Source organism: Penicillium rubens (genome assembly GCF_028828025.1).
Source record: "Penicillium rubens strain IBT 27055 chromosome Unknown utg000003l_segment0_segment0, whole genome shotgun sequence".
Classification (NCBI taxonomy): domain Eukaryota; kingdom Fungi; phylum Ascomycota; class Eurotiomycetes; order Eurotiales; family Aspergillaceae; genus Penicillium; species Penicillium rubens.
Window position 1 is genome coordinate 6,211,488 of NW_026890601.1, and position 25,150 is coordinate 6,236,637.

The 25,150-nt window shown below is 50.8% G+C and overlaps 15 protein-coding genes across 15 annotated transcripts; 6 read left to right on the forward strand and 9 right to left on the reverse strand.

The window, feature by feature from the left end:
- Positions 1–66: 66 nt before the first annotated feature.
- On the forward strand, positions 67–881 carry N7525_008591 (uncharacterized protein; the record flags this gene model as incomplete). The annotated part of the gene is made up of 5 exons (XM_002562650.2): positions 67–69; positions 231–384; positions 484–624; positions 695–787; positions 853–881. 5 exons carry the CDS (start codon positions 67–69, stop codon positions 879–881), a joined length of 420 nt encoding a protein of 139 aa, XP_002562696.2.
- A 206-nt stretch (positions 882–1,087) lies between these two features.
- Positions 1,088–1,621, reverse strand: N7525_008592 (uncharacterized protein; the record flags this gene model as incomplete). The annotated part of the gene is made up of 1 exon (XM_002562651.1): positions 1,088–1,621. One exon carries the CDS (start codon positions 1,619–1,621, stop codon positions 1,088–1,090), a length of 534 nt encoding a protein of 177 aa, XP_002562697.1.
- Positions 1,622–2,181: 560 nt separating this feature from the next.
- Positions 2,182–4,399, reverse strand: N7525_008593 (M3 family metallopeptidase; the record flags this gene model as incomplete). Its single annotated transcript, XM_002562652.1, has 2 exons — positions 2,182–2,374; positions 2,445–4,399. The coding sequence occupies 2 exons, from the start codon at positions 4,397–4,399 to the stop codon at positions 2,182–2,184; spliced, it is 2,148 nt and encodes a 715-aa protein (XP_002562698.1).
- Positions 4,400–5,218: 819 nt separating this feature from the next.
- Positions 5,219–6,643, reverse strand: N7525_008594 (stearoyl-CoA 9-desaturase sdeA; the record flags this gene model as incomplete). Its single annotated transcript, XM_002562653.1, has 2 exons — positions 5,219–6,348; positions 6,406–6,643. 2 exons carry the CDS (start codon positions 6,641–6,643, stop codon positions 5,219–5,221), a joined length of 1,368 nt encoding a protein of 455 aa, XP_002562699.1.
- Positions 6,644–8,559: 1,916 nt separating this feature from the next.
- On the forward strand, positions 8,560–10,454 carry N7525_008595 (nucleobase:cation symporter-2 family protein; the record flags this gene model as incomplete). The annotated part of the gene is made up of 4 exons (XM_002562655.1): positions 8,560–8,651; positions 8,703–8,869; positions 8,919–9,098; positions 9,160–10,454. 4 exons carry the CDS (start codon positions 8,560–8,562, stop codon positions 10,452–10,454), a joined length of 1,734 nt encoding a protein of 577 aa, XP_002562701.1.
- A 169-nt stretch (positions 10,455–10,623) lies between these two features.
- N7525_008596 (uncharacterized protein) lies at positions 10,624–11,178 on the reverse strand (the record flags this gene model as incomplete). The annotated part of the gene is made up of 1 exon (XM_002562656.1): positions 10,624–11,178. The coding sequence occupies one exon, from the start codon at positions 11,176–11,178 to the stop codon at positions 10,624–10,626; it is 555 nt and encodes a 184-aa protein (XP_002562702.1).
- Positions 11,179–11,465: 287 nt separating this feature from the next.
- On the reverse strand, positions 11,466–12,749 carry N7525_008597 (MOSC domain protein; the record flags this gene model as incomplete). Its single annotated transcript, XM_002562657.1, has 1 exon — positions 11,466–12,749. One exon carries the CDS (start codon positions 12,747–12,749, stop codon positions 11,466–11,468), a length of 1,284 nt encoding a protein of 427 aa, XP_002562703.1.
- A 208-nt stretch (positions 12,750–12,957) lies between these two features.
- N7525_008598 (uncharacterized protein) lies at positions 12,958–14,353 on the forward strand (the record flags this gene model as incomplete). Its single annotated transcript, XM_002562658.2, has 5 exons — positions 12,958–13,021; positions 13,078–13,270; positions 13,323–13,372; positions 13,423–13,976; positions 14,030–14,353. 5 exons carry the CDS (start codon positions 12,958–12,960, stop codon positions 14,351–14,353), a joined length of 1,185 nt encoding a protein of 394 aa, XP_002562704.2.
- Positions 14,354–15,071: 718 nt separating this feature from the next.
- On the forward strand, positions 15,072–16,052 carry N7525_008599 (uncharacterized protein; the record flags this gene model as incomplete). Its single annotated transcript, XM_002562659.1, has 1 exon — positions 15,072–16,052. One exon carries the CDS (start codon positions 15,072–15,074, stop codon positions 16,050–16,052), a length of 981 nt encoding a protein of 326 aa, XP_002562705.1.
- Positions 16,053–16,401: 349 nt separating this feature from the next.
- On the reverse strand, positions 16,402–17,484 carry pre8 (proteasome core particle subunit alpha 2; the record flags this gene model as incomplete). The annotated part of the gene is made up of 5 exons (XM_002562660.2): positions 16,402–16,520; positions 16,610–17,206; positions 17,263–17,313; positions 17,365–17,384; positions 17,441–17,484. The coding sequence occupies 5 exons, from the start codon at positions 17,482–17,484 to the stop codon at positions 16,402–16,404; spliced, it is 831 nt and encodes a 276-aa protein (XP_002562706.1).
- A 274-nt stretch (positions 17,485–17,758) lies between these two features.
- N7525_008601 (E3 ubiquitin-protein ligase MARCH) lies at positions 17,759–18,579 on the forward strand (the record flags this gene model as incomplete). The annotated part of the gene is made up of 2 exons (XM_002562661.2): positions 17,759–18,388; positions 18,439–18,579. 2 exons carry the CDS (start codon positions 17,759–17,761, stop codon positions 18,577–18,579), a joined length of 771 nt encoding a protein of 256 aa, XP_002562707.2.
- Positions 18,580–19,069: 490 nt separating this feature from the next.
- On the forward strand, positions 19,070–20,143 carry N7525_008602 (uncharacterized protein; the record flags this gene model as incomplete). Its single annotated transcript, XM_002562662.1, has 2 exons — positions 19,070–19,701; positions 19,768–20,143. 2 exons carry the CDS (start codon positions 19,070–19,072, stop codon positions 20,141–20,143), a joined length of 1,008 nt encoding a protein of 335 aa, XP_002562708.1.
- A 178-nt stretch (positions 20,144–20,321) lies between these two features.
- On the reverse strand, positions 20,322–21,406 carry N7525_008603 (amidohydrolase family protein; the record flags this gene model as incomplete). The annotated part of the gene is made up of 2 exons (XM_002562663.1): positions 20,322–21,036; positions 21,105–21,406. 2 exons carry the CDS (start codon positions 21,404–21,406, stop codon positions 20,322–20,324), a joined length of 1,017 nt encoding a protein of 338 aa, XP_002562709.1.
- A 288-nt stretch (positions 21,407–21,694) lies between these two features.
- N7525_008604 (uncharacterized protein) lies at positions 21,695–22,274 on the reverse strand (the record flags this gene model as incomplete). Its single annotated transcript, XM_002562664.1, has 2 exons — positions 21,695–21,853; positions 21,927–22,274. The coding sequence occupies 2 exons, from the start codon at positions 22,272–22,274 to the stop codon at positions 21,695–21,697; spliced, it is 507 nt and encodes a 168-aa protein (XP_002562710.1).
- Positions 22,275–22,540: 266 nt separating this feature from the next.
- On the reverse strand, positions 22,541–24,314 carry N7525_008605 (cytochrome P450; the record flags this gene model as incomplete). The annotated part of the gene is made up of 6 exons (XM_002562665.2): positions 22,541–23,139; positions 23,197–23,245; positions 23,304–23,594; positions 23,658–23,746; positions 23,799–23,883; positions 23,937–24,314. 6 exons carry the CDS (start codon positions 24,312–24,314, stop codon positions 22,541–22,543), a joined length of 1,491 nt encoding a protein of 496 aa, XP_002562711.2.
- Between the last annotated feature and the right edge of the window lie 836 nt (positions 24,315–25,150).

The window sequence follows — 25,150 nt, forward strand, 5'->3', positions numbered from 1 at the left end:
TTCACCTCCTAATCTGCATTTTTGTTTCCAATCTCCAATCTCCAATCTCTAAACTATCCAACCAAAATGGTAAGTCCCAGATTCCTCATTGTTGATGGACTTCCTATTCAAGCGGTCCAACCGCCACCCCTTTCCGCCTATGTAACCACGGAATTGCCCCCCGATTTCCCCCCTCATCTACAACTGTGTCATCAAAACACTGCTCTTCCATCATGGCTAATAACGACCAGGCCTCTACAAACTACAAGGAAGCGTTCTCGCTCTTCGATCGCCGTGGCACTGGCCGTGTCGCTGGTGACCTCCTCGGTGACTTGCTCCGCGCTTGCGGTCAGAACCCTACGCTGGCCGAGATCAGTGACTTGGAGAAGTCTGTCGGTGGTGACTGTATGTTTCGATTCCGCTTGATTGTTGGTAGACGCGACAGCGTCTGACCATCGATAAAAATAGAATCCCTGGCTAATTCGTTCCCTCTTATCTGTCTAGTTGACTTCGACTCCTTCCTGAAAGTCCTCAACCGCCCCGGTGGTTTCCGTGAGCCCGGCGAGCCGGAGGAGTACTGTCGTGGATTCCAGGTCTTTGATAAGGATATGACTGGGTTTATTGGTGTCGGACAGCTGCGTTATAGTATGTTATGTCCCAGTCAATATGAATGAATGCGGTTGGAAAGGATATGGCTAACATTCGGCACTTGCAGTTCTCACGAATCTTGGCGAGAAGATGTCTGACGATGAAGTCGATGAGCTGCTCAAGGCTGTTGACACTAGCTCCGGCGAGATTAACTACACGGGTATGCCTGCCGCGGGAGCCCAGAATGGGCTATACGTTCATTGCATCTGCTAACTCTCTCTCCAGATCTTGTCCGTACTATCCTCGCCAACTGATACCCCGATATGATTAATGTTCGATATGGAAATGGCTTTGGCTTGAGGGATTGATTCGGCGCGTTGGAACCTTCATCTTGTATGTTTTTATTCTCAAATACACTGTATTATTCTGCTCCGGGGTATCGCCTTCTGTAAAAAATGTAGATATACATCTGTACATCCGTACCTGCGTAGATTATCCATAACATAGTCCACACTCATATTTAAACAGCCCACTCTCTCCACTCCCGCTCCCCAACCCCCTCACCCCCCAACTTCTCCGTCTCCACAACAGCCCCAGGAAGAAGATAAACAGCCGGCGGCCGCTCCTCGTCTTCCTCCTCTCCATCTCGCACCGCTCCGCGATCTCCAGCAGCCCAATGCACCCGGTCTAAATAATACCCCACAACAACTTTGCACCGCCCACACCTCAAAAGGATTCTCTTCTCAATCCCGTCTTCGCGCCGGATCATCGTCGCCCGCCGGTCCGGGATCGTAGTGGCCAGAAGGAGCGTCGTATGGTTAGAGGCGTGTCTTGCTTTGCGCGACGGGGTTTCTGTTGCCCTAGCTTCTTCTTCGAGATCGACTTCCACTTCCCCGTCTGCTGAGCTCTTGCGCTCGAGTGGCAGAATCAGCGCTTTGTCTTTGCTTTCGCCGCCGCGTCGTGGGAGTGTGTTTATGTTGCGTGTTGTTGCTAGTAGGAGGTGGTTGCAGAAGCGGCAGTGTTGGGTTTGGATTGGGAGGCGTTGGTCTGTCATTTTGCGGGTCGGCGGTGTTGTGCCGTAATCGACTATTTGCTTGGAGCTTTGGGCTGATAGGAGCGGAGGGGCCCGAGCTGGTATTGTACAGGCAGATCAAGCGCAATGTCGGTGATGCGAGTTGAGAGCTGTCTCGGTCAGTCTTTTGCGCCGGGTTTGAGTGGGAATTATCTTTCTGTTGGACGTTGCTCGGTAGGTACGTACCGGTAATTAGACGAATGTATTTAATCCGAGACTTTGTGCTGTCTTGTAGGTAAAAGTTCTAAATGAGCAAGAAAAAAGAGAGCTGTTGAGTTGCGGAGAGGTGCAGAATGGCGAGGCGGTGTGCTTATCAGTATATCAACTGTCCTCGAAAGCTAATAGCTTCTCAGGTCTCTAAGATTGTTAGCTACATAACTATATACAATAGAATTGGATATTTCAGGCTAGAGGAGGTATTAGTATGCTGCTCGGCATTCCCAATCACGCAATATGCATTCCTATAGCTCTGATATAATTTAATAAAGATATAGTTTAAAGCCGTTCATAAGCTCCGATAGCTGTAAATGCTGCGCACCACTTTATGCCAGTCCAAGGTCCTTATAGAATGCATCAGTCTGAGGCTCACGGCCCAGGAATTCAGTCAAAGTCTTCATCTCATCCTGGCTACCGCCCTTCTCAAGAACCTGGTAGCGGTACCGACGGCCAGCAGCCTTGTTCATGGGATCATCCTTGAAGACGGTGTAGAACATGTCGGTGGAGTAAACTTGGGAGCTGCAGAGCAAAATCATGAGTATTCGAACAACATTGAAACCAACCAGACAAAATCAAGTTATGAACTTACCTCAGGTATCCGTAGTATCCAGCGTCGTAACCTCCGATCAAGTGTCCGAAGGTCGCCTCGCCGTGGCCCCACTCGCTGCCAGCACCCTGAACTTCCGGTCCGTCCAACTGGGTAATCTCCTGGCGGAGACGGTTGTATGTCGCAGACAGAGGAAGAGCCTCAATGTCGGCGTGGGTCTTGGGCTCGTGCACAGTCATGTCGAAGATGCCGAAGTGCAGCTGGCGCAGGTTGAACAGGGAGTCGTTGACGTGCTTGGTACGGATCAGGTTCTCGATCACATCGTCGGGGATGCGCTCTGACGGCTGGCTGGTGGCGGTCTTGCCCTCCTGGGCCTCCTGCCATGTAGCAAGGTACTCTGGGGAGAGGGTTGAGTAGTGTCGGCTCAGAGAGCGCAGCTGCGAGGGTTCCCAGCACCAGTTCTCCAGCATTTGGCTGGGTGCCTCGACAAAGTCGCGCACTGTGCTGGTACCGTGGAAGCGGGAGTAAATGGTTCGGGACACCAGGTCGTGGATACCGTGGCCTAGTTCGTGGAAGAGGGTCACGACCTCGTCATGCTTCAGCAGACTAGGCTTCTTGGGTTGGGGCTTGGTGAAATTGCACACTAACGCGGTGGCAGGGAATCGGCGGTTACCATCCTTATCAACGAAGCCTGGCTGCAGGTTGAAGTTGGCTGCATGGCCATACTTGCCCTCACGAGGGAAGAGGTCTAGGTACAGGTATCCAACGAACCCACTGCCTTCGCCTTCATCGTTCCAGACACTGAATACTTGAACGTCATCGTGCCAGACAATGTCATTGCCCTTGCCAGTCGGGGCAATGGCTGCCCGGTCCTCGCCAATGATCTCAACGAACTCCAGACCGAACAGCTCCTCGAAGATCTTCAGCATACCATCAATGGTAGTCTGCAGGGGGAACCACTCAGCAATCAGCTGCTGATCCAGCGAGTAGTCCTTCTCGAGCATGAGACGGTCATAGAACCGGTGGTCCCACAGGTAGTAGCGGCCATCGGCCTTGGGGTCCGTGGCGTTCTTAAGTTCCAACAACTTCTGTATCTCCTTCTTACCGCCATCGGTCAGTCTGTCCCGAAGATCACCCAAAAACTTGTTAACGATCTCTGGGGTCTTGGCCATCTTGTCCTCAATGCGGAAAGCAGCGTGGTTGGGATAGCCGATCAGACGGGCTGCCTCATCACGGAGTATAATGGATTCCCGGAACAGTGGCACGTTCTGGTTGCACTTGTTCTCATTGGCAATCATGACTTGACGGCGGGTCTCGGGGTCGCTGGCGTATTTCATAGTGGGGAAGAGGTCGGGGTACTTGAACGACAGCCATAGCTTGCCGGCGTTCTCGCCCTCGCCCTTCTTCAGACCATCTAGAACGTCCTTGGGCACACCAGCTAACTGCTCGGGGGTAAACCAAATGCCGCCATTCTCCTCGTTCAGGTTCTTCTGGAATTCAATGCTCAGCTGGCTCAGCCGCTTCTTGATCTCCTTGAAGCGGAGTCGCTGGGGGCCAGCGGGCAGGCCAAGTCCATTGCGGACGAAGTCCTTGTGTTCCTTCTCTAACAGACGGCGTGACTCCGGATCGAGAGACTCGTTGCGGCGTAGTACAGCATCGACCAGACCAAATACATCCTCACGCATGACCGCCTCAATAAAGAACTCATCCATCAGCTCTTCAGCCTTGGAAGAGGCGTCCCGTAGCTTTGAGTCGGTAGATACGGCCTGGTAAAAGCCCAGGATGTGTGACTCAAGTCCCATCTGGTTATCATCTTGGGCGAGGGGACGAACGACATTGGCAAAGGTTGCGTCGTCGGGCTTGATTTCCGCCACCACCTTGTCTTGAATGGCACGCGAGTTCTTGATCAAGCGCTCGGCATCAGCTACGACTGACTGCGGGGTTGCAGTGAAGATAGGCGGGGCCTGGGGTGGCGCCCGGAGGTGAGCGGGGGCCATGCTGGAGGTCGTCAACAATCGTTTTGGTACGTTGGTACGTAAGTGGCCCAGCGCGGATGACAGGCGGGCGGGGAGACGGAGGAAGGGCGCCACGATGAGGATGGCTAAGAGAGCAATGAGGAGATGTAGACGAGCGGTGAAAGCAATAATGGGCGAGATATGATGCGGTGTGGAGGCGAAGGGACAGGAGATATGCAGATTGTCAGGTGATCTGAAGCTGATGATTGCGGGGACAGATATCTACAACATACCTAGGTACACTTTCTTGGCATCTGGTTCTGCAACATCCTTTACGTATTGTAGTATTATATATGATTACCGAGATCCTATAGCTATGTAGTTGAAACAGGTTGTTTGCATACCTAGGTTATGTAGATGACCTATAGGGTTTCCAATAGCTGGCCAATAGGCATGGGAACCGTATTTTGCCATCTCCTACTATGTCTACACTCAGATTAAAGGGTTGGAATATTTAGGTTCCAAGACAATGTAGACAAGTCGATCAGATCTATAATTATGTCCGGAGTACTTCCAAGGCCAGTACGAAGGATTGACATGTGAAGGAGACTAAGCGCCCCGCACTTTGCATTTTCTTCAGCTCTCCTGAAAACCTGCCCCTACCTTCAGTCTACGATCGACTATAAAGATGCAAAGTCCCAAAGAAGTATATTCAAATAAGGATGAAAATTCGTTTCTAATTCATGATTATCTATGATGTGCGTCACAGGTCGCTTTTGATGGAACAAGAAAAAAGATGGAAAGAAAACGCCAACACCGACCAACCCACAAATGCAAGAAAAACATGTCGTCAAGTTCAGTTTAAGCTGCATCTGCAGTTGGGATCGGCTCAGGCATCTTAGTGACCTGCTGGCCGGCCCGGATAATCCGCTGGCCTGTCTCATCACGCACATACTCGGAGTTCTCCTTCTGAGCGCGCTTCCAGATCTCAACCTCACCACCGCCGCGGATGACTCCGACACGCATGGTGGAAAGCAAGTTGTGGGCACCGTTGGAGTGGTAGTAAACACCACCGTTGAACATGGCCGTGGCGTCCTTGCCAAGGCCGGACTTGATCATGGCCTTGCCACCGGGGTGGTCCTTGATGAAATCGGTCACGTCGTGAACAACACCGGCAATGGAGATCAGGCCACGGCCGTTCTTGGCCTGCTCAACATAGTCATCCCACTCCATGACGGGAAGCTGGTCCAGGGGAGTACCCCAGTCGAGCTTGGCGCGCTTCTGGTCGATCTTCTTCTGCAGCTGCTGGACGCGGCCCTTCTCGATCTCGTTGGAGCGGAACTGCTTCAAGTCGTAGGCCAGGCCGAGCTGCTTGCAGGTCCAGATGGTCCACTTGGTGGGGTCGTACTGGTGCCACTCAATGGCATTGCGGTAGTCCGAGGGGAACTCGTGGTGGAAGTTGTGGTAGCCCTCGCCGAGAGTGACTAGGGCGGTGATGATGTGGTCACGGGGAGAGTTGCGGTCATCGAAGGGCTGGTCACCGAGCCAGTGGGCCAGCGAGTTAACGCAGAAGGTAGCCTGTTGCACGAAGAAGATACGCAGAATACCGGCGTACACGAATCCGCCGTACCAGTCACCCCAGCCGAGACCAGCGACGAGCATAGGGACGATAAGACCCATAGTGATCACGACCTTGATGTAGTTGCGGTGCTGCCAGACAACAACGGGGTCTTCGTTCAGATCGGTAATATCAGTACGACCAATCCGCTTGGGGTTCTGTTTCATGACCATCCATCCTAGGTGCGAGTACAGCAAACCCTTACGCACGGAGTAAGGGTCCTTGTCGGTGTCGGTGTAACGGTGGTGCGCACGGTGATCACGAGCCCACCAGCGGATGGAGCCCTCGACAGCACCGCCGCCGACCAGAGCGAGCCAGATACGCATAGGCAAAGTGGCGGAATAGGAGCAGTGAGCCCAGAGACGATGGTATCCTGAAAATGGAGTTAGCTCTGATTCTTCGGTGTTCTCGTTCAATTTGAACTACTTACCAGCTGTGATTCCCAGTCCAGTGAAGAAGTAGTAGATGACTGCCCAAATGGCGGTCTTCAGCTGCAGAGGCACGAAGAAAGCCTGGATACATCCGGAGATGGGAACGCCGATGATGAAGGTGACGTTGAGCCAGTTGACATGCTTGTACCAGTTCTGGCGAGTCATCTGGGTATCGGCAATGTGCACCTTCTTGGTGTCAGCCGCCCGAGGGCGTGTAGCATCCGGCTTGGACGACATGATGGGTGTGTAGAAGGTTGGAAATTCAATCCAGGAGGACCAAAGGGTTTTTTATACTTGGGCCCACTTGGGACCAACGTTGGGGAGCCGGGGCACTGATCGCCAACGTATATGGGGAAAATAGGGCTAAAAGACGAATCAAATGAAAACAGAGATTGAGCGTCACAAGATCCCGAGGTGAAAAAGAAAGCCGAAGAAGAGGAGAATTGCCTTATAAGCAAGCGCTGAGAGAGATTTGCGCTGCCCTTTGCTCGGGAGTGGCGTGCCTCATCGCTTTCTGGCGAATGTTGGGTCCGGCCAGCCCCAACGCTTTGGTGCCTCAGGCCGCCAGGTCAATAATTGGCCAATCAGAGGTAGATGACAAACCTTTTATGTCAGCATTTTATCCCAGCAGCCATTTAGGGCTGTCCAAGTTCCACGAACGGGAGGTTAAGTCCGGGATTTCTAGGAATTATTCTATTCGGCCCAATCATGTTTCAAAGGCAATACCACGCATCGAGGGAGTGGTCAACCTGAGTGTTTCTTACTGGCTACTCCGCTTATTAGCATCCAACCTTGGAAGTCTCGGCCTCCTTCTCCGAATGGCCGAGAGAACCTCCATACAAATGAAGTCATCGCCTGCGTGTGTGGCACGCTGTATAACGGATTATGTGGGACAAGTACTTGTGCGGATGCGAATTGACCGAATTTTCCATCCTGCAAGAGAATAGTCATGTCACGCATGTCCACTCAACCATTCTCGATACCTGGCAGCTCATGATTCAACATCGCATCTGCAAGAAGTGGCAAAATATGAAATCATGGTGAGAAGTGGATCCAGAGCGAGGTTACAAGACCAACAACGAGAAATAATCCTGTATTGGGAAAGACATGAAAGTTATATCATGCCCAGATGGACATCTGCTGAGCTCGATGTTGCCGAATTCGGCCAGTGGGGATATACTTTTCTGGAACCATGCGGGATCTCCGAGCCTCCAAATAAAGTATACCTATGTACCTAGGTACGTTACCTACATGTGTATGTAGGTAGTACCCAACCGTTACCTTCAGGATTCCATGTAGGTATGACCACGGAAACAAATTAATCACCGCAATAATCACAACGGCTAATCTATATGACGATGCCCACGAAGTCCCAAATATCCCTGTATCTCATAACTGTCTGATAAGAACGACCACGAACCTGACATGAGGTCTGAGGTCGCGGAGTCTTCCACCTCGCATATGTACTGTTCACGGCACCCTCCGACTATCAGATCTTAGATAAAACCCCAAGATAGCAGAGAACGTTCGATCGTTTCCGAGCTGTGGAGAGCAAATCTACAAGCTTATCGGGATACATGTAATTTGTACCGAGGAGACTGCCGGTATAATCCCCCGCCAATGAGATGTCCTACATTAGCTCTGTCATCCATGTAAATACACAACTCTGACAATCTTTAAAACATATTATATGGGGGAACTCGGGGAATTCTAAACATAACGCCATTCGACTTTGATGTATCCTTATCTTTCTCCACTTGGATGGGTCGATCCTCTGAGCTCCATAATTGGTTGCACCTCTACCCGATGTAGATAAGAGGATCTAACTTGATCTAGACAAACAAGTTATGCGATGCTCTTGCTAATCGTCCATCTGCTCTCTCTGATTGCCTGGGTATTTGTCCGATAACAGAACTTGGCATATTACTTTCTTATATTGATTGTATGGAGCCCTGGAGGGATACTGTTGTTTTAGTCATCTCCCCGAGTTTTACCTCGAATTTTAGAGTTGCCGATATTCGGGGTGATTTTTTATTTTTTATTTTTTATTTTTTATTTTTAATGCCTTTATTCCTTGAAATCTTTTAAATATAGACCCTCTGCCCTTGTACGATAGTTCAGTGTGTACATATTCATTATATTGGACATTCAATATGGACGGTCCAGATCAGATCGGTCCCGATCATACGCCCAAGCGAACAATTAGCGACAAAGTCCGATACGCCGTTAGAACTTTCACTACACGGTATGGCTTCAAATAATGCATTGTGGAGGGGCCTTGACTCACAATCAACAGGGAGGGCCTACTAGGAGACTACGACTATGGATATCTCTTTATCCCACGACTGCCCTTCGCCAAGCGAGCTCGCAAATCCGCCCCGTTTTTCGGCCTCGATGATCGCGTGCCAGTCGTGCTCGCATTGATTCTGGGGTTACAACATGCACTTGCAATGCTGGCTGGTGGTGAGTGCTAGAGATACCTGCAGAATATACAAAAGTCTAAGAGCATCAGTGATTTCACCACCCATCTTGCTCGGCGGTTCAGGCGGTGCCAACTTTGGCGATGACCTCTACCAGTACTTGGTTTCGACTTCGTTGATTGTGTCGGGCCTGTTGAGTGTTGTTCAAATGTTCCGGTTCCATATCAAGGGAACAAAATACTATATTGGAACTGGACTACTATCAGTCGTTGGTAAGAGCTTCCCCTCCATTCATCAGAAACCCCCGCTTCTGATACTAATTGGCTCGAACAGGTACATCGTTCTCAACGATCACAGTCGCTCAAGGCGCATTCTCCCAAATGTATAAATCGGGCTACTGCCCAACCCTCGAAGATGGAACTAAGCTCCCTTGTCCAAAAGGCTACGGCGCCCTCCTTGGCACCTCATGTCTCTGCTCCCTCCTCGAAATCGGCATGTCCTTCATGAGCAGCAAGATCCTCGCCCGCGTCTTCCCCCCACTCGTCACCGGCCCGACGGTTCTCCTGATCGGCGCCTCGCTCATCAAGTCCGCCATGCAGGACTGGGCCGGTGGCGCGTCGTGCGGCGCTGACCCTTCTGCCCGCGCAATGTGCCCCAGCGCCAACGCCCCGCACCCTCTACCCTGGGGAAGCCCTGAGTTCATTGGACTGGGATTCCTGGTATTCGTGACGATCATTGTTTGCGAGCGCTGGGGTCCTCCCATTCTGAAGAGTTGCTCCGTTATTGTTGGCCTCTTGGTTGGCTCCATCGTCGCTGCCGCGTGCAACTACTTCGATTCTTCCGGTATCGCCGCTGCCCCGGTGGCTTCCTTCGCTTGGGTCCACACCTTCCCGCTATCGGTGTACCCACCACTCATCCTGCCCTTGCTCGCACTGTATATCGTTATCATGATGGAGTCTATTGGGGACATCACGGCGACATGTGACGTCTCCCGGCTCCAAGTGGAGGGTGATACCTTCGATTCCCGCATCCAAGGCGGCGTCTTGGGTAACGGGATCACATGTCTTTTGGCCGGCTTGATGACTATTAGCCCTATGTCTGTCTTCGCGCAGAACAACGGTGTGATTGCGCTGACGAAATGCGCTAACCGCACCGCCGGCTACTGCTGCTGCTTCTTCCTGGTTATCATGGGCATTTTCTCCAAGTTCGCCGCTGCGCTGGTTGCAATCCCTAGCTCCGTCCTTGGTGGTATGACCGCTTTCCTCTTCAGCTCGGTGGCAGTTAGTGGTCTGCGCATTATTGGGTCTGTTCCTCCCACCCGTCGCAACCGGTTCATCCTCACGGCAAGTTTCTCGATTGGAATGGGTGTTACACTGCTGCCGGAATGGTTCAGCTACTTCTTCACCTACAAGGGTGACAACCATGCCCTTGAGGGTCTGATCAATGCTGTCGATCTGGTCATGGAGAACGGATTCGCTATCTCAGCGATTCTCGGCATCTTCCTTAACCTCTTTATTCCCGACGAGCCTGATGATGTCCCTGCCATCTTTGAGTCGACCAACTCTAATGATGCCCCTGTACAGACCGATATTCCTGAGCAGTCGTCGACAACTACTAAGATTGCTTGATCTTGGAGGCCTTGTATAGTTCTATCCTATATGGAGTTTGTGGGGGGCCGGCTTCCCCCTTTTTAGCGTTTTTAATACCTATACTGCAATTTTATGTTAATATTCCCTTGCAATATTTCCTGCACTCTCTGAAAATGAGGTCTAGTAGACCCTGGAGACTATTGCTATTTCAAGATGAAACACGCGACTTGACGACCGGACGAGGCTGCTGATTAGCGCTAGCCGTTGCGCTATGCTCATTCCCAAACTCAAAGCAATCCTTCTCCAACTCTCCGATATCACAGTGCACGAACCCTTCGTCAACGAGTATACGCAAGATCGTGAGTATCCACACGCGACAAGTAATCCCCGGAATCGAGTTAAGAGAACCATCGTAACTCCTCATAATCTCATCCACACGCTCGTGCGCCGATGGAGGAATCGTTGCGATCTGAATCACCACACATAGGAAATTCTCCGTGAATATCCCCGCTGTAGCCTCGTGCCCGGCAATCCACCCGCCGCCGACGCCTCGTGCATGATACTTGGTTCCTCCAGGTGTGGAGCTGGTGCCGTTGTGGAGGTAGAAGGCCCAGTGGAAGTCGTTTGGGAGGGGTGGGTCGGAGCGGATATAGAGGCTGATGTGGAGGCTGCCTGGGGGGAGTCCCGCCAAGGTCTCGGCTTGTTTCTTTTTGATGTCTGCGGACTTTTGTCTTGCTTCGGTACGGGAGATGGGCTCGGACATTTTGATGGTGGATAGAGAAAAAGAGAGCTAATAGAATAAATGGAGGGTGGGGGGCAACTGCCAAGGATTGACAACAAAGCTGGTGGCCACGATAAGTAGAAACAACTAACTAGAGGGAAAATATAATATGGAGCTAGAGTGTCCGATTTAAAAAGTGTTGGTGCTGGAACTTCCCCGGGTTCTGTCTGAAGATTGTATAATAATATCTCTTTCAATCAATTGGTCTAAAATACAACCTGACAGCATATCATACAGAACTATGCACACACTACTATTGTCGAACTTGTCTACACCCCCTCGACTTTCTCCCCAGGAGCCAACATCTTAATATACTGGTGCTCCCCGGTCTCAAGCACCTCAACGGAATCCCCAACCCTCAGTACAAACTTCTCCTTTGCAGGAACAAGCTGCATCCCCAGACACGCATTAGTTCTATCCCCATCATCAATCCTGCGATACGATTTCAACGTCCGATCTGGCTCAGCCTTATGTCTATCCCCAGAAAGAGGATCAACATTAGGCAGTCGGCACCGGACAGTCCGACAAGAAGCGTGGATCTCCGTGCCACCAATAGCAAGCCGCTTCCAGTGATCTTCCTCAAAAGCAGACGGGCCTTGGACGATGACGTTCGCGCGGAAGCGGCGGATACTCAGTCGTGGGATTGCATAGGCGCAGCGTGCTGCTACGTCCCGGTGACTGGAGATGCTGAGCAGATGAATTGGATACGCGTCTGCAAAGGCTGTGTTTGGCTGGAAGCCTAGGTCTTCTTTGCGCGGTGCGTTACGGAAGATCTGCCGCGAGTGGGGTGCACTGGCGCGGAGGAGAGTCAGGGTGTTCTTTGATGTGTCGGACCCTAAATATGCGTGTAGTGATGCTGGGAGCAGTCTACCGTAGTCATGGGCTAGAACTTTGTCTTTCCATATCTTGACTGGGACCAGTGGGAACTTGGAGTCCGCGGGTGGAAGCAGCGGGACTTGGAAGGTCTGCTGGCTTTTGAGGAACTTGAGTGCCATGCCGACCTTGATGGGTAGACTACTCCATCCTGCTGGCAGCATCCGTGGATACGATATCAGCATCACACCCTGCGACTTGATTTCTGGCAGGTCTGCGTCATAATCCGGGGCAGACGGGTCGGGAACCCAGATCTCGGGATGGATCAAGGCTAGGCGATTGAAGCCTGCATTACGCAGGGTGCGAATATTCCATTCATCGTTGTTGTACTCTGCGAAGACGAATTGTCTATCAAACTCAAGCCCGGTTGGTACGACGTTCGACACTTGCAGCTCAACCGCACCACAGGATTTGAGCGGGTAACTGAATAGTGCTTTTACCCGCCAGGATGGGCGGCCATGATCGTCTTGATCGCTTGGTACACCCTGACTGTACTTTGGGTCAAACTCATCGTCCAGGTTGCTTTGGCCTGGCGGAAGTCCCAGGCGGCGACATCCTTTGGGATTGTTTGATGTTTTGAGTGTAGTCAATGTTTTCAGAACAAGGAAAAGCGCAGACAGCAAGAATATGATGATCAAATTCGGGAGAATACCCCCGTGGGAAATGTCGACATTGGACATTGGGGGAGTATGCAGGGCTCGAGAGATCGAGAGGGGGAAAAAAATTCCCCTCGGATATCCGAACCGCCAACATCTCACTGCCCTGCTTATGATGGCATTTTTAATGTCATTTTTAGAGGAATACAGCGTTGAAACTTGAATTTATTTTCCTATTTATCTACTAAATTGGCATTGTATTGACTTTGCTGCCAGTCCTCCTGATGCGCCCATGAGCATCAACATGGACCTTCTCGGTCTCGACGGTCTTGAAGGGTTTGACGACGGAGATACGCGTAAGTAAATTACCCAAGGGCGTTAGAAAAGTCATAAATATTAAACTACTCTTCAGCACCCGTGGTCTCGATCTCAGCATCGCAGTCCCTCAACGCGTCGGCCGCCACCCGCCACCCAATCGCGACGGGCCTGGCGCGTCTGGACGAGGTTCTGAATGACCTCCCAGACCAGCCCGATCAAGGCGGCATCTTGCGTGGACATGTTACAGAGATATTTGGACCTCCAGGAGCGGGGAAGACCTCGCTGGCGTGAGTGCACCCCCTATTCACACCGCCAGAGTGCGATCTGACCCATTTACAGGTTGAATATTGCCTGTAATGCACTACGCGACGGCAAAGTAGTCTGGATTGGTATGTTCCTAGTTCCCCGAGTCAGCTGCTCTTCTGCTTACACCCGTTAGACACGGGATGTCCCTTGCCCACTCCCCGGCTCGAGGAGATGTCTATCAACCTCGATGACTTTATCTATTTCCGGGCGCATACGCTGGCCCATCTTATAGCCCTGCTTGCACGTCCACCAAAAGGGTTTCCACCGTCGGGAACAAGCCTTCTTGTTGTCGACTCGGTATCGAATTTATTCTCAGCTTACTTCCCCAGCGCCCAAGAGCTCAAGGACCAGCTCGCCGAGGGCAAAATCACAGATAAAGCACACCTGCAATGGCTGATCAATCGCAGATGGAACATTGCTAGTGAGCTAGGCACACATCTGGCCAGAGTCGCCGCGAGGAATATCGCTGTGGTGGCTATTAACCAATCCCACACGAAGGTCAAGGGTCAGTCTCACGCGGTTCTGCAGCCGCTCTTGTCGGGTGGTGCGTGGGAGGCCAGCGTGCAGACTCGCATTGCGGTCTACCGTGACCTGCCGGATGAACGATTAGCGGAGGTCGAGAAGCGCGCGGGTAAGCCCCTGCCCGAGCAAGCCGGGGAGCTGCTCGTTGCCTTTCGCATTGAACCGGTATGTTGATGTCTCCGGTATGTTGCATGCGATTGTGCTTCTAATTTGCCTAGGATGGTCTTTATGAAATGGAGAGAAAGGATTCCGTGCCCTCCGAGCCTCTGACTCCCTTACCAAAGTCTCCCGACTTTGAGTACTATGATCCTCCTACCCCGACTCCTTCGCCTATATCCTCCGTTCTGTCTTCTGCACCACCGTCTCCAAAATTGGAGTCCCCAAAACCACCATCACCTAAGCCGACGTCACCAGAAAAGCCTGTGCAGATTCCAAATAAGAAACGGAAGGTGGAGGAGGTAGCTGACAGCCAGGACGAAGACTCCGAGGAAGAAGATGTCCCATGGACAAATGAGATAACCCTGAATACGAATCGATCATGAAATTATATATTATTTAGAACAACTATCCGTTTATTAGAATCTTAAGACGATAGTAGAGAATACTATGTCTTTTTTACATCTCTTTGTTGGGTATCCCGAGGTCTCTTTCCAGATCTATTTTTGGATATTTGTTTACAGACCATGTCCGGTTTTTCCCCCATATGCAATCACGGAGATCATCAGATCACCAGATCATCCACTGAGTATTCAAATTCTTCAAATCCTTTGCAATTTCCACCGTCTAGCCCATTCGATTAATATCGGACTTGGCCGCCGACTCCGATGCCGGACTGTTGAAAGGGAATGAATGTGTTTCCCTCGGCCCCCAGTGTTACCCCAGGCTTTTCACCCCCCTGGGGTGAACCTGCACCCTAATTACCCTATGAACGCTCTTGAATACCCAAGTCTTGTCAGTCTTGTCTCGTTTGTTTCTCTTTCACTCAGACGAGCCCAAATTTTGATCTCCTGCATGGAGCATTGACACTTTCTGGCCTCAACCCTGTACGACCCAGTCCATATCCCACACAGCATTCCTTCTTTTCGACTTTTCGACTTTCCCTTCTTTTCTTTCCTAAAAATTCTTTCATTTCCCCTTGTGCCATAAGAATATGTGGACATACCAAACAGGGTGAACCAGACTCCCTCCTCGAGTCCGGTCGCTCATGCCAAAGCTCTCCCAAAGCTCTCCCAAAGCTACGAATGAGTCTGTTCTACAACCATGTCCAACGTTCCCCAGGACCTGCTGGATGGGATATCAGGTGCCCTCGCAAAAGAGGGTAATACGCTACAGATGATACTTATCGCTTTCATCGGATTATCATGTTACAACGTTGCTGAGCTAGTTGTACTCGTCCCTGCCACCTTCCGCCGGTGGCGTGGACTCTATTTCTGGTCCCTGCTTATCTCGGGAGTGCTCGGTGTCGTACCATACTCAATAGGCTTCCTGATGAAGTTCTTTACGCAAACTGACTCCGTGCTGTCGGTCACTGTCCTGACTATCGGCTGGTGGACCATGGTCACTGGCCAGTCCGTGGTGTTGTATTCACGACTCCACCTTGTGCTACGAGATGAGCGCATGCTGCGCCATGTGCTGAAGCTCATCATCGCAAATGTCTTGCTCCTGCATGTGCCCACAACGATCCTCACTTACGGCGCGAACATAGTCCACAGCGGCGAGGTCGCCTGGGTGAATGGGTACAATATCATGGAGAAGATCCAGCTGACCGGGTTCACGTTTCAAGAGAGTCTGCTGTCAACGTTATATGTGATTGAGACCGTCAAGCTACTGCGTCTCGGGGCGGATGTCTCTTCGCGCCCGGATGCACGGAGCATCATGTACCAGCTGATCGGGATAAACTGCGCGATCATAGCGATGGATCTGCTGCTTTTGAGTCTCGAATATGCCGACTTTTACGCCGTGCAAATCACTCTGAAGGGATTTGTTTACTCGCTCAAACTCAAGCTTGAATTTGCTGTGCTTGGTCGTCTAGTAGACCTCATTCAAGGGTCCAGACATCCTGTTTCCCTCGCTATTGCCGATACGTTGCCTCTTTGCTCGATGCAGAGGCCGCCTGAGACGCCGGATCGCAGTGAGGATGCGCCTTATGAGCAGGCCGAACCGAAAGACTTTTTGGTTCCGCCGGGCGGAGGCCGACTTGTCCAGAGGAGGATGTTCATGGAGTCTGGGAGGGCGGCTTAATTAGCAATATGACGGTGTACAATATAATAATAATGATATCGAAACGAGCTTGGAATTGGATACTTCGGGTATGAAAGTCCTACAGCATAGGCCATATAAGCGAACGAATGTAATGAATGGAAATAAATCCGAAAGCAAGGATGGCTCGGACCATCTCCTGGCGCTTAGAAGCGTCCTCGCTTTGCCATCAAGGTACGGAGTATGTAGATGACATGAAGTAGACCATTAGAGTAGACCATTAGGTAGGTAGCCGTCTGTGGGTGGCCATGCGATTTGTAGAAAAATGTCAATTACCACCAGACAAAAAGGAAACGTTTCATTCGAGTCTACATAAATTATGTGTTCTCGTTCATAGATTGGTCAGGTAGTCCTCGATCTGTTCCTTGGTCAACTTGCGGAACCGTGGTCCCTGAGCACCCTCCACTCCCTCATAGCCCAACAGGTGGTCCGCTGGGGGGCCAACAATGCCTGAAACGACGTTAGTCAATATCCATCATACCCTCGGATACCCAAGCAGCCAGAATGGGAGGAAAGGAGGCAGAACCCGCAAAACTTACCGATTTCTATTGTGTCACCATTCATCTCGCCCTCAATCGTCTCCTTGAGTGTCAATAGCGCGATATGGATGGCGTCTTCCAATTCCAGCCCTTCAGTGTACCGTTTCTCGAGGAACGTCTTGGCACTTGTTGCGTGTTTGCCGATGGCTGTCGCCTTCCATGGGTAGTAGCTGCCACTGGGGTCGACTTGGTACAGACTGGGTCCACCCTTCTTGATACCGCCAGTCTTGCTGGAGATCTTCTCCTCGGGGTCATCTTTCTTAGCCTCTTCCGACTCAGGCTCAACGCCCTCGTCCCAGCCTGCAACCAACAGACTGACACCGTACGGCCGCACACCACCGGATTGCGTAGCTTCTTGCACTACTCGAGCGACGTCTTGAACCAATATACGAGTAGGTGGGTATTCGTTGTAGATGCGCTTGTAGCCTGTGTGCGAGACTTTGCGGGCCTTGTCGACCAGCACCCGGTAGTCGGGGCCCATGCCGGCATAGACCATACCGATATCCGGCGTGATCAGTGAGATCTTGGATAGGGAGGGAGGGTCAATGAGAGGCGAGGAGGACTTCTTCTCAGTCGCGAGCACAATGCCGTTCGTAGCTATCACGGGGGCGGTCAGCTTGGCCCTATGCGGGAGAACTTGAGCATTTGCGTACCTTTGATACCAAGGGCAGTCACACCCTGGTTGACCGCGTTCAAGGCATATTCTGTATTTGATCAGTAATCGATGCCTAAGCTCACAAACGATGGTCCCATACCAATTTGCACCAGCTTTCCGCTGTAATGGAGCTGAGTTAGCAACGTTGTCAATTCTACAGGACGAGTCATCCTTACCTGGGTGAGAATGTAGTCAAGGAGAATGAGTATCGGTCCGCCATGGTTCACTGTCGACAGGAAGAGAAGAGGAGGGGATGGAAAGATCGAAAGAAGGGGAGCTGTGTTGTAGGCAGAGATGGGTGACGTTTGGCGCGGTAGAGCTCACCAAAGGCGGTGACCAGATTGGGATTAGCCGTGGGGTTTGGGACACCTTCGGCTTTTCTGCTTTTCTTCTTCTCGTCGTTCTCTTCTTTTTCAACCCCTCAAAAAAAGAAACAGTAATTCTCCCTCGGCCTTCTGTTGTCAAGGTTCGAGTAAATCTCGATGTGAGACCCAATGGCAGACACACAGCATTACCCTCCACGGGTCTGTCGCATCTGCCTAGAAAGCGTGCTGCCCACTTTCCAACCCTCAGAATTCCTCCAGAAGCCTCGTGTGGTTTATGAATCTTCCGATCCAGAATGTGGCCGTTTATTGAGCCCTTGTCAATGCAAAGGCTCCTCGCGTTATGTCCACGAGGGCTGCCTGCAGTCATGGCGCCATGCCGACCCCAAATATGGGACGAGAAACTTCTGGCAATGTCCCACCTGCGGCTTCCAGTATCGCCTGGAGCGCCTGACTTGGGCTCGGTGGATTAGTAGCGCTACTACCCAGCTAATTCTCACACTCGGCATTCTTTTTTTAACCGTATTCCTGCTTGGATTCATTGCTGACCCCATCATTGATTTTTACTTGGGCCCCGTGGATGTTTACGCCGAATTGGTCGAGGAAGATGTCTCCTGGTTGGGGCACTTCCTTAAAGGTCTTGCGTCTTTGGGCCTGTTGTCGTTCCTCAAGGCCATATTTGCACTATCGCCTTTCCCTTGGAACCTTCGGTCTGTTGCATCAGGACGCAATTCCGGCCGTAACCGGGCCGCCCAGTTGAACTGGTTAGTGGTCATGGTTGGCATCGGTACTTTCCTTTGGGTATGTGTGGTCATATTTGACTATGTCTGACTTGGGCTAACCGCAGAAAGGCTGTCTACAAAGGTGTTCGGTCATGGAGTAGACGAACGCTAGAAAAGGCCGGTGAACGAGTCATGGATGTCCCACTACCAGATGACGAGAGTGATACGGACGTCCCAATACCGGACGACGCTGGAATGAAGGAAGAATAGTTCCCAGCAATGAACTCGCACTACTTAAGTTGCCGTCCTCCTCTGCCCCATGAGACGTCGATTAGTCAATGTGCGAAGAACAATTACTGCCTTCAATAACTCTTGATTGTCTGCCTGAGAAGTAGATGGTTGGCTCGAGGACGTCTTGTTCTCAGGTCTTTCGCTACTTCAACAATCAGGCGGCGTTCTTGGGGAAGGCAGTCCACCACTCAATTGTAAAGGAGCGTTCTGACCGTCGAGTCTGACTTATTAGCGCTTTTGGATTGAGCAGCGGTAAATTCCTGTATAGTCATATTGTGATATCTCCTATTCAGTCTTATTATCTTATTGTCACATTGTCCATTGTTGATTGTCACGCGCGTGCGGTGTTCGATAACTTCAATGCATTATTATGGCAGCAGTCTGTCTCATCCTAACAACACCGCGTTCTCCCCCTCTCTTCTTCCCTCGTCTTTCTCTCATGTAACTTAACTTCCACCTCATCTTCACAATGGATGATCTTCCACCAGGTTCTCGTCTCGCGCATGTCCGCTCTGAACTCGCAATGGACTCTGAATCAGAGGAATCCGAATCTGCTACTCCTACCAACGCAGATACTGCCAAAACCGAGACTGAGCCATTCCCTGAATATGACGAGTCCGAGTGTGAAATGCTTGCGTCTTCCATCGCAGCCGACAAACGCCGCGAGGAAGCATGGATCCACGCTCTCGGCAAAGCCACCCAACGAGAGAACCGCATGCTCCATGTCGACCCTAACATCATCCCATATTTCCAAAGTGACCCGTCTCACCGCAGCCAGGTGGTCCTCGAACAGCTGCGAGACCTTCTCGCCGACCCGCAAATGCGTCCTAAGATCCGCGATCAATTCATTACCATGATCAACGCCACTCTTCAATTCAACCTCGTGATCTTTCACCAAAGCTCGGAGTTTCTGGCTCCCAAAGAAATCGAAGATGCAGAACTTCACCTTGAGTCCGTTCTCAATCTCGTGGAATGGATGGAAGAGGATCTCAGAGACCAGCTGGAGACTGCCGAACAGGTTTCTTATGCCATCGAGGGTGCCTCGTTGCAGCCTACTTCGGCCTATGAGCGCCTTTGTAAAATGGCTTCTCTTTTCGCCAAGTAAGTGCCAATACGCTTGTTTCTTATCCACTTTCTGCTTCAACGTCTCTAATACTCTACGTACAGCGCCATGAAAAAGCCTCGTTACCTTGAACGGCGACTGCTTTCTTTGTACATGGATATGTACGAGGAATGGGTCCACACTCCTTTCCTTCTTCTGCGCAACCGACAACTTGTGAACGAGCAAGACCCTAGCCCAGAACGCACCAAGCTTTCGCGTCGTGTCATCATGATCTGGGACCTGATGAACAGCTGCATCGAAAGCTACGGTACCTTGACCTGGTTCACTCTTGAGATCAAACATCAGTACTTTGCCCCGGTGATGGGTTATCTTTGTGACTCACCAGAAATCTGGCAGTACTGCTGGGACCAATACCAGGCACTGGAGAAGGATCGGGCTCAGGCAAGCGAGAAGGATTTGTCTCAATGTGCCACCATCTGAATGGCGGAAGATGCACTGCACCGTGGCATCACATGGAATATCTTCTCAATCTCTACGATCTTTATGACCTGTCTTTACTGTTTCAAATACCCGAGATGCTATCTTACAAGCAACTGAACAAACGCATAGTGAAATCCAATTTGAGAATTCTATTCCAACCTATCTCGCCCTCATAACCTCAAGCCGTACTATCCTTATAAGCCCCAAGCTTAAACAACTTCTTCGCATTCTCCCTTCCAATCTTCAACCGATCGGTATTGGACATCTCCGCCGAATCAAACCAGTCACACGCATCCGCAAATGTCTCAAACGGATAATCGATCGAGAACAAAATTCGATCAGCCCCAACCTCCGCCATACAAAAGTTCAGCGTAGTAGTCGAGAAATGCCCCGACGTAGTAATCCACAAGTTCTCCGCAAAGTACTCCCGAATCGTCCGCTTACACGTCTCCCCAAGTCCAAGCATCTTCTTCCGATCTTCAAACCAGTGGTTAATCCGCCACATATCAAACGGAATATGCTCCCCCAGATGGCCCAGGATAACCTGTAGCTTCGGGTTCCGATCGAATACCCCGTTCGTCACCATGCCAAGAACATGTAGACTGACTCCCTGCGCAAATGACAGCGGGGGGCCAATCAGCCATTTCCGATCTGCCCAGAGCTTATCGTAGATCGTGCCTGTCGGGTTGCGTGGGTGCAGGTACAGCGGTACATCCAACTCTGTGCATGTAGCCCAGAATACGTCCCATTTCTCGTTATCGTAGAAGATCATGTCGTCGCCGTCGGCGCCGGCGCGCTGTGTGTCGTTCACTAGTGCTCCTAGGAACCCGTGCTGTGTCACGCAGCGACGCAGCTCGGCCGCTGCTTCTTGTGGGTCGTGCATGGAGAGCGTCCTGGGTGGGTTAGCTGATTGTGTACTATATCGACCACGGAGGTATTGATTTTGTGAGCTGCAACTTACGCAAATGCCGCAAACCGATCGGGGTGCGCTTTCACTTTCTCCGCGATGTAATCGTTGATCTCAACGGCGAGCGCTTGCGCATCCTTTGCGTCCCAGATGTCCTGTACACCGGGTGCTGTGTAGCTGAGGATCTGGAGACCGACGCCGTGGCGTTCGGCGAAGTCGAGTCGGATTGGTCCGACATCGTTGATCTCTGCTGTGTGCTTCTCAGTGTCGGTTGCGAACATGCCAGCCCACCATTTTGTCTTTTCGCGGAATCGGGGGAGCGCAAAGGCTTCTTCGAGGGCGATTTTGCCGAGCATTTTGGTTGTTTAGTAAGGGGGGAAGAAGGCTTGGGGATGGAGACAATGTGTATGATTCCCAGCTGCTTTATAGTATATGCGGGGACCCCGCACTTCGGAAGCGTTCAGACCTTTTATGCTACTACGTTGAATTATGAGCCCTGTCCATCGGAATACCCGTCGGATGCCAAAGTACAATTATGTATGCAAAGGGAAGCATCCGACGGCGGCTCGCCGTCGGGGCGGATGCGGGGAGCGGTTGGCATCGGCAGAGATGGACATATTGTTTTCTATTCGAGGTTATCTATACTACGTCCCAGGTCTGGTCACAGATCGCAGTCCAATTCCATGAGTAGGGGGATCACGTTTAGATTGAACGATCTCAATCGCTTCTTTATCGACTAGCCCTTTGGCAACCAGATGGCGGACATATTCCATAGTCCATTCTTGGCACCGCTTGTTGGTGGTCTAGAAAATTCGATTGTGTGAGCTTAATCCAGATCTTATAACCTTCGTCTAGAGTGTATGCCGTGTTACCCACATCGTTGACAGGTGCCATGAAGTTCTGGTTGATCCCCGGAGTCGGAACTTGTGTCGCCGCTAGTTCGATCTTCCCTCGGGGGGTGGAGTCGATAGATGGAGCCGCATCTGGGGAATCAACGACGTCGGACGAGTGAACCTGGCCGATCGGAAAGGTCTGGTCATGAGGTTCGAGACTGGGATTGTAATTTCGCTTGAACTCCAGGACATAGCCTGCCATCGGTGCGCCAACTGCGTGGATTTTGGTCCCTCGGTCGGGATTGGTAGCTGATGGGACAAATATTGAGAAGTGGGCTCTTTGGAAAGATGTATTGCGAGCAGAGATAAGATAGATTGTTCTTGTGGCCATTGTAGGTTACCATGTATTGTACTTTGTAGAGAGAAGATGGATGTGAGATGGTCGAGATCAACATCAGGCACGAGTCATGTGGCTGGCCACTCCAGGTACCCAACGCTTAACATATATTATACTCGGTTTGTGCACTTAGATATTAATTAATGAAGACGTAGGTTTAAAAAAAGTAATTGGTTTGTTTGGACGGCTGCTAATCAATACGGCAGCGTCGCATAACGGCATAACTTGTAAGTCCCGGCTGGCTGTAGCAGCATGGAAGACTACTTCTCAACGAACTTGATTCCGCATCGCTCCTTTGGGCGACAAGTCGCAGAATCATTCCAATCAGGAAGGGGAAGACGGTTGATCTTTTTGCCCTGCCCATCAACCATCGTAATATCAAACCGCATCAGAGCATAAACAACCATCAGTTTCATGCTCAACGTAGCAAGTCGCTGGCCTTTGCAAGCATGCTTTCCCCCGCCCCAGCCGATAAACGGCGTTTCCTTATCAATTCCTCGAGACGGATCCCAGCGAGTTGCGTCCGGGTAGTAATTTGGGTTGAGTGCTGTGTCCGAAAATGGGTACACAACGAGAGACCCCGAGGGGATAACGTATGGCCCGATTGTAACATCTGGGCCGATGTTCTTCCGCACTGCTGTGTATGGCTGTGAGGTGCGCAGTGTTTCACGTATGCAGAGATCGAGATTGGGTGTTTGAGATTCCCAGGCTGTGAGTGGGATCTCTGAGAGGGCTTGGATGAGAGCGTCCCCGGAGAGAGAGGGTGATAATGTGTGAGTAGATACGAAGGTCTTGACCTCCTCTTGAACATTCGAGGACCAGACTGGGTCCGAGGTAATTTGCATGATCAACCATGTCACTAAAGGGGATAACCGTCAGTGTTATTGTATCTGGTGTTGCTGAATATCAAATATACCGATTGTTCCGGTGGCACGAGCTCCAGCCAGTGAGAGCCCTAGCATGCACTTTGAAGAGAGTCAGATCCCTGAACAAGGTGAATAGACATGTGGCAAGAATACATACCCCAAAGATTTGAATTGTACCATCTCCCTCGTCAATCATCTGCTGTAGCATGTCATCCCTCTTGATTCCGCTCCTCTTTCTGGCATTAATGGCCGCTTGAACAATTCTGTAAATCTGAACAGAAGCGAAGAACTTGTGAAACAAGGCCGGGCCAGGTAACCAAGGGAGCCAAGTTGAGTATGGGTTGGTGATCGAGTCGACAGTGTCGACAAGTGACTTGAGACGAGCTGAAAGCACTGGGTCATTGGCGATATCAAAGGAAGCAATGCGCATGACCAACTGGAAAGCGACCTAAAGGTAAAACAAGATGTCTCAGTTTTTCACCTAGTAAAGATAGATCTCAGATCCACACACCTCGTGAAGGGAAGAGCAGGGGTCGAGAATACGCTCGCGACCCCATGCATTCATTTTCTGCTGGGATTCCAACAGAATCAATGGAATCACTGGATGTATATCAGTCAATATTCTACCTCACGGAGAACGGCATCGACTGACATTTCTGGAGATTGTCAGGCCGTTGAATCGAAGCCATTCGTCTGACTACACCACCGACTTGGTGGGGGTCAAATTTAGCAGCGCCCTGAATGCGAGAATTTAGCTATTACCGATCTCAGAATCAATGAGGGGTCTTACGCTGCCCATCATAATTGAGAATGTGTCATACAGACACAGACCCTTCTCCTTGAAGAAGAGCTGTCGACCTTCGTCTCCGGATAGAACGATGGCGTTATGCCGGAACAGACTGGTCTGGTAGATGGAAGACGAGGTAGCCTTGAAGCCATCTTTGATGAAATCAAACCTCTTCTCAAAGAACAACTGGGTAACCTTCCAGCTAGGCAAACGCAAGCATGGAGGAGAATCTTTTCGGGGCGGAGATGCCACGGGCACGTATAGTACTTTGTAGAGCAAGGCCAAGAGTAGAAGGATCACTGAGGTTAGACTACCCACATCTCGAAGAGTAGGGAAGCCGTTGCATGAGGCAAGTGCCAGAGTCAAAGTGCTCTGAAGCATCGTGAAGGAGTGTCAGAAAGAAGTTGTAGAGCTGTAAACTGAAGAAGATCAGAGAGGTCTTTATATCCCGAAAGGATAGGCCCCGAAGCGGGGATTCACAAACATATCCTCCTGCCGAAAGTGAAATGGATTCAATTACACCGAGCCAATGGCCAATCCTCCATTGTTCCTTCCAGAAAATGTCCTTTGCCCGCTTTGCCCTGACATGCCCTGAGATGCCCTGAGATGCCCGGGTTTCAGCCAGATCGTGTCGACTGCGCCATCATTCACACCTTCCCTGACTCACAGAACTCAGGACCTAACCTATCCTGTAAGGCTTACTCTGTTGGAAATACCGAGATAGCTGCGTCTTGAAGCCGCTGTTGGCTGTTGTCTCGGATCTTGTCAGCATTAGCGTGATGCATACCAGATTAGAGTGGACCACTTAGGGCCGTTGATGCCAGATCAGGCTTATACTCTCTCATTTTTTTATTTTTGAATGTCATTGTGATTTATTGGAACTTGCTCGGAGTTCCAAGTTGAGCAATGTTCTGATGCCTACATTGGGGGCGAAGCCTCTTTAGGTTAGGTCAGGCTACCAAGGCTGTTAAGAGACCTACTAAATGCGATCTCACTCCCGAGGGCTGAGACAGTATGGGCAATTCTTGAACCAATTAAGCAGTGAGAATATACGGATGAGTACTGATTTCTCAATTATAGAAATGGTGATTACAAGGCTGAATTTGAATAGTTGAGACGTGATGGAATGCTTGGTCTTTGCCTTAGCCGTCCAGGGCAGATATGCGAACTTCAATACTCTTTTTATTTTGTACAAAGACCATGCATAATCCCTGACT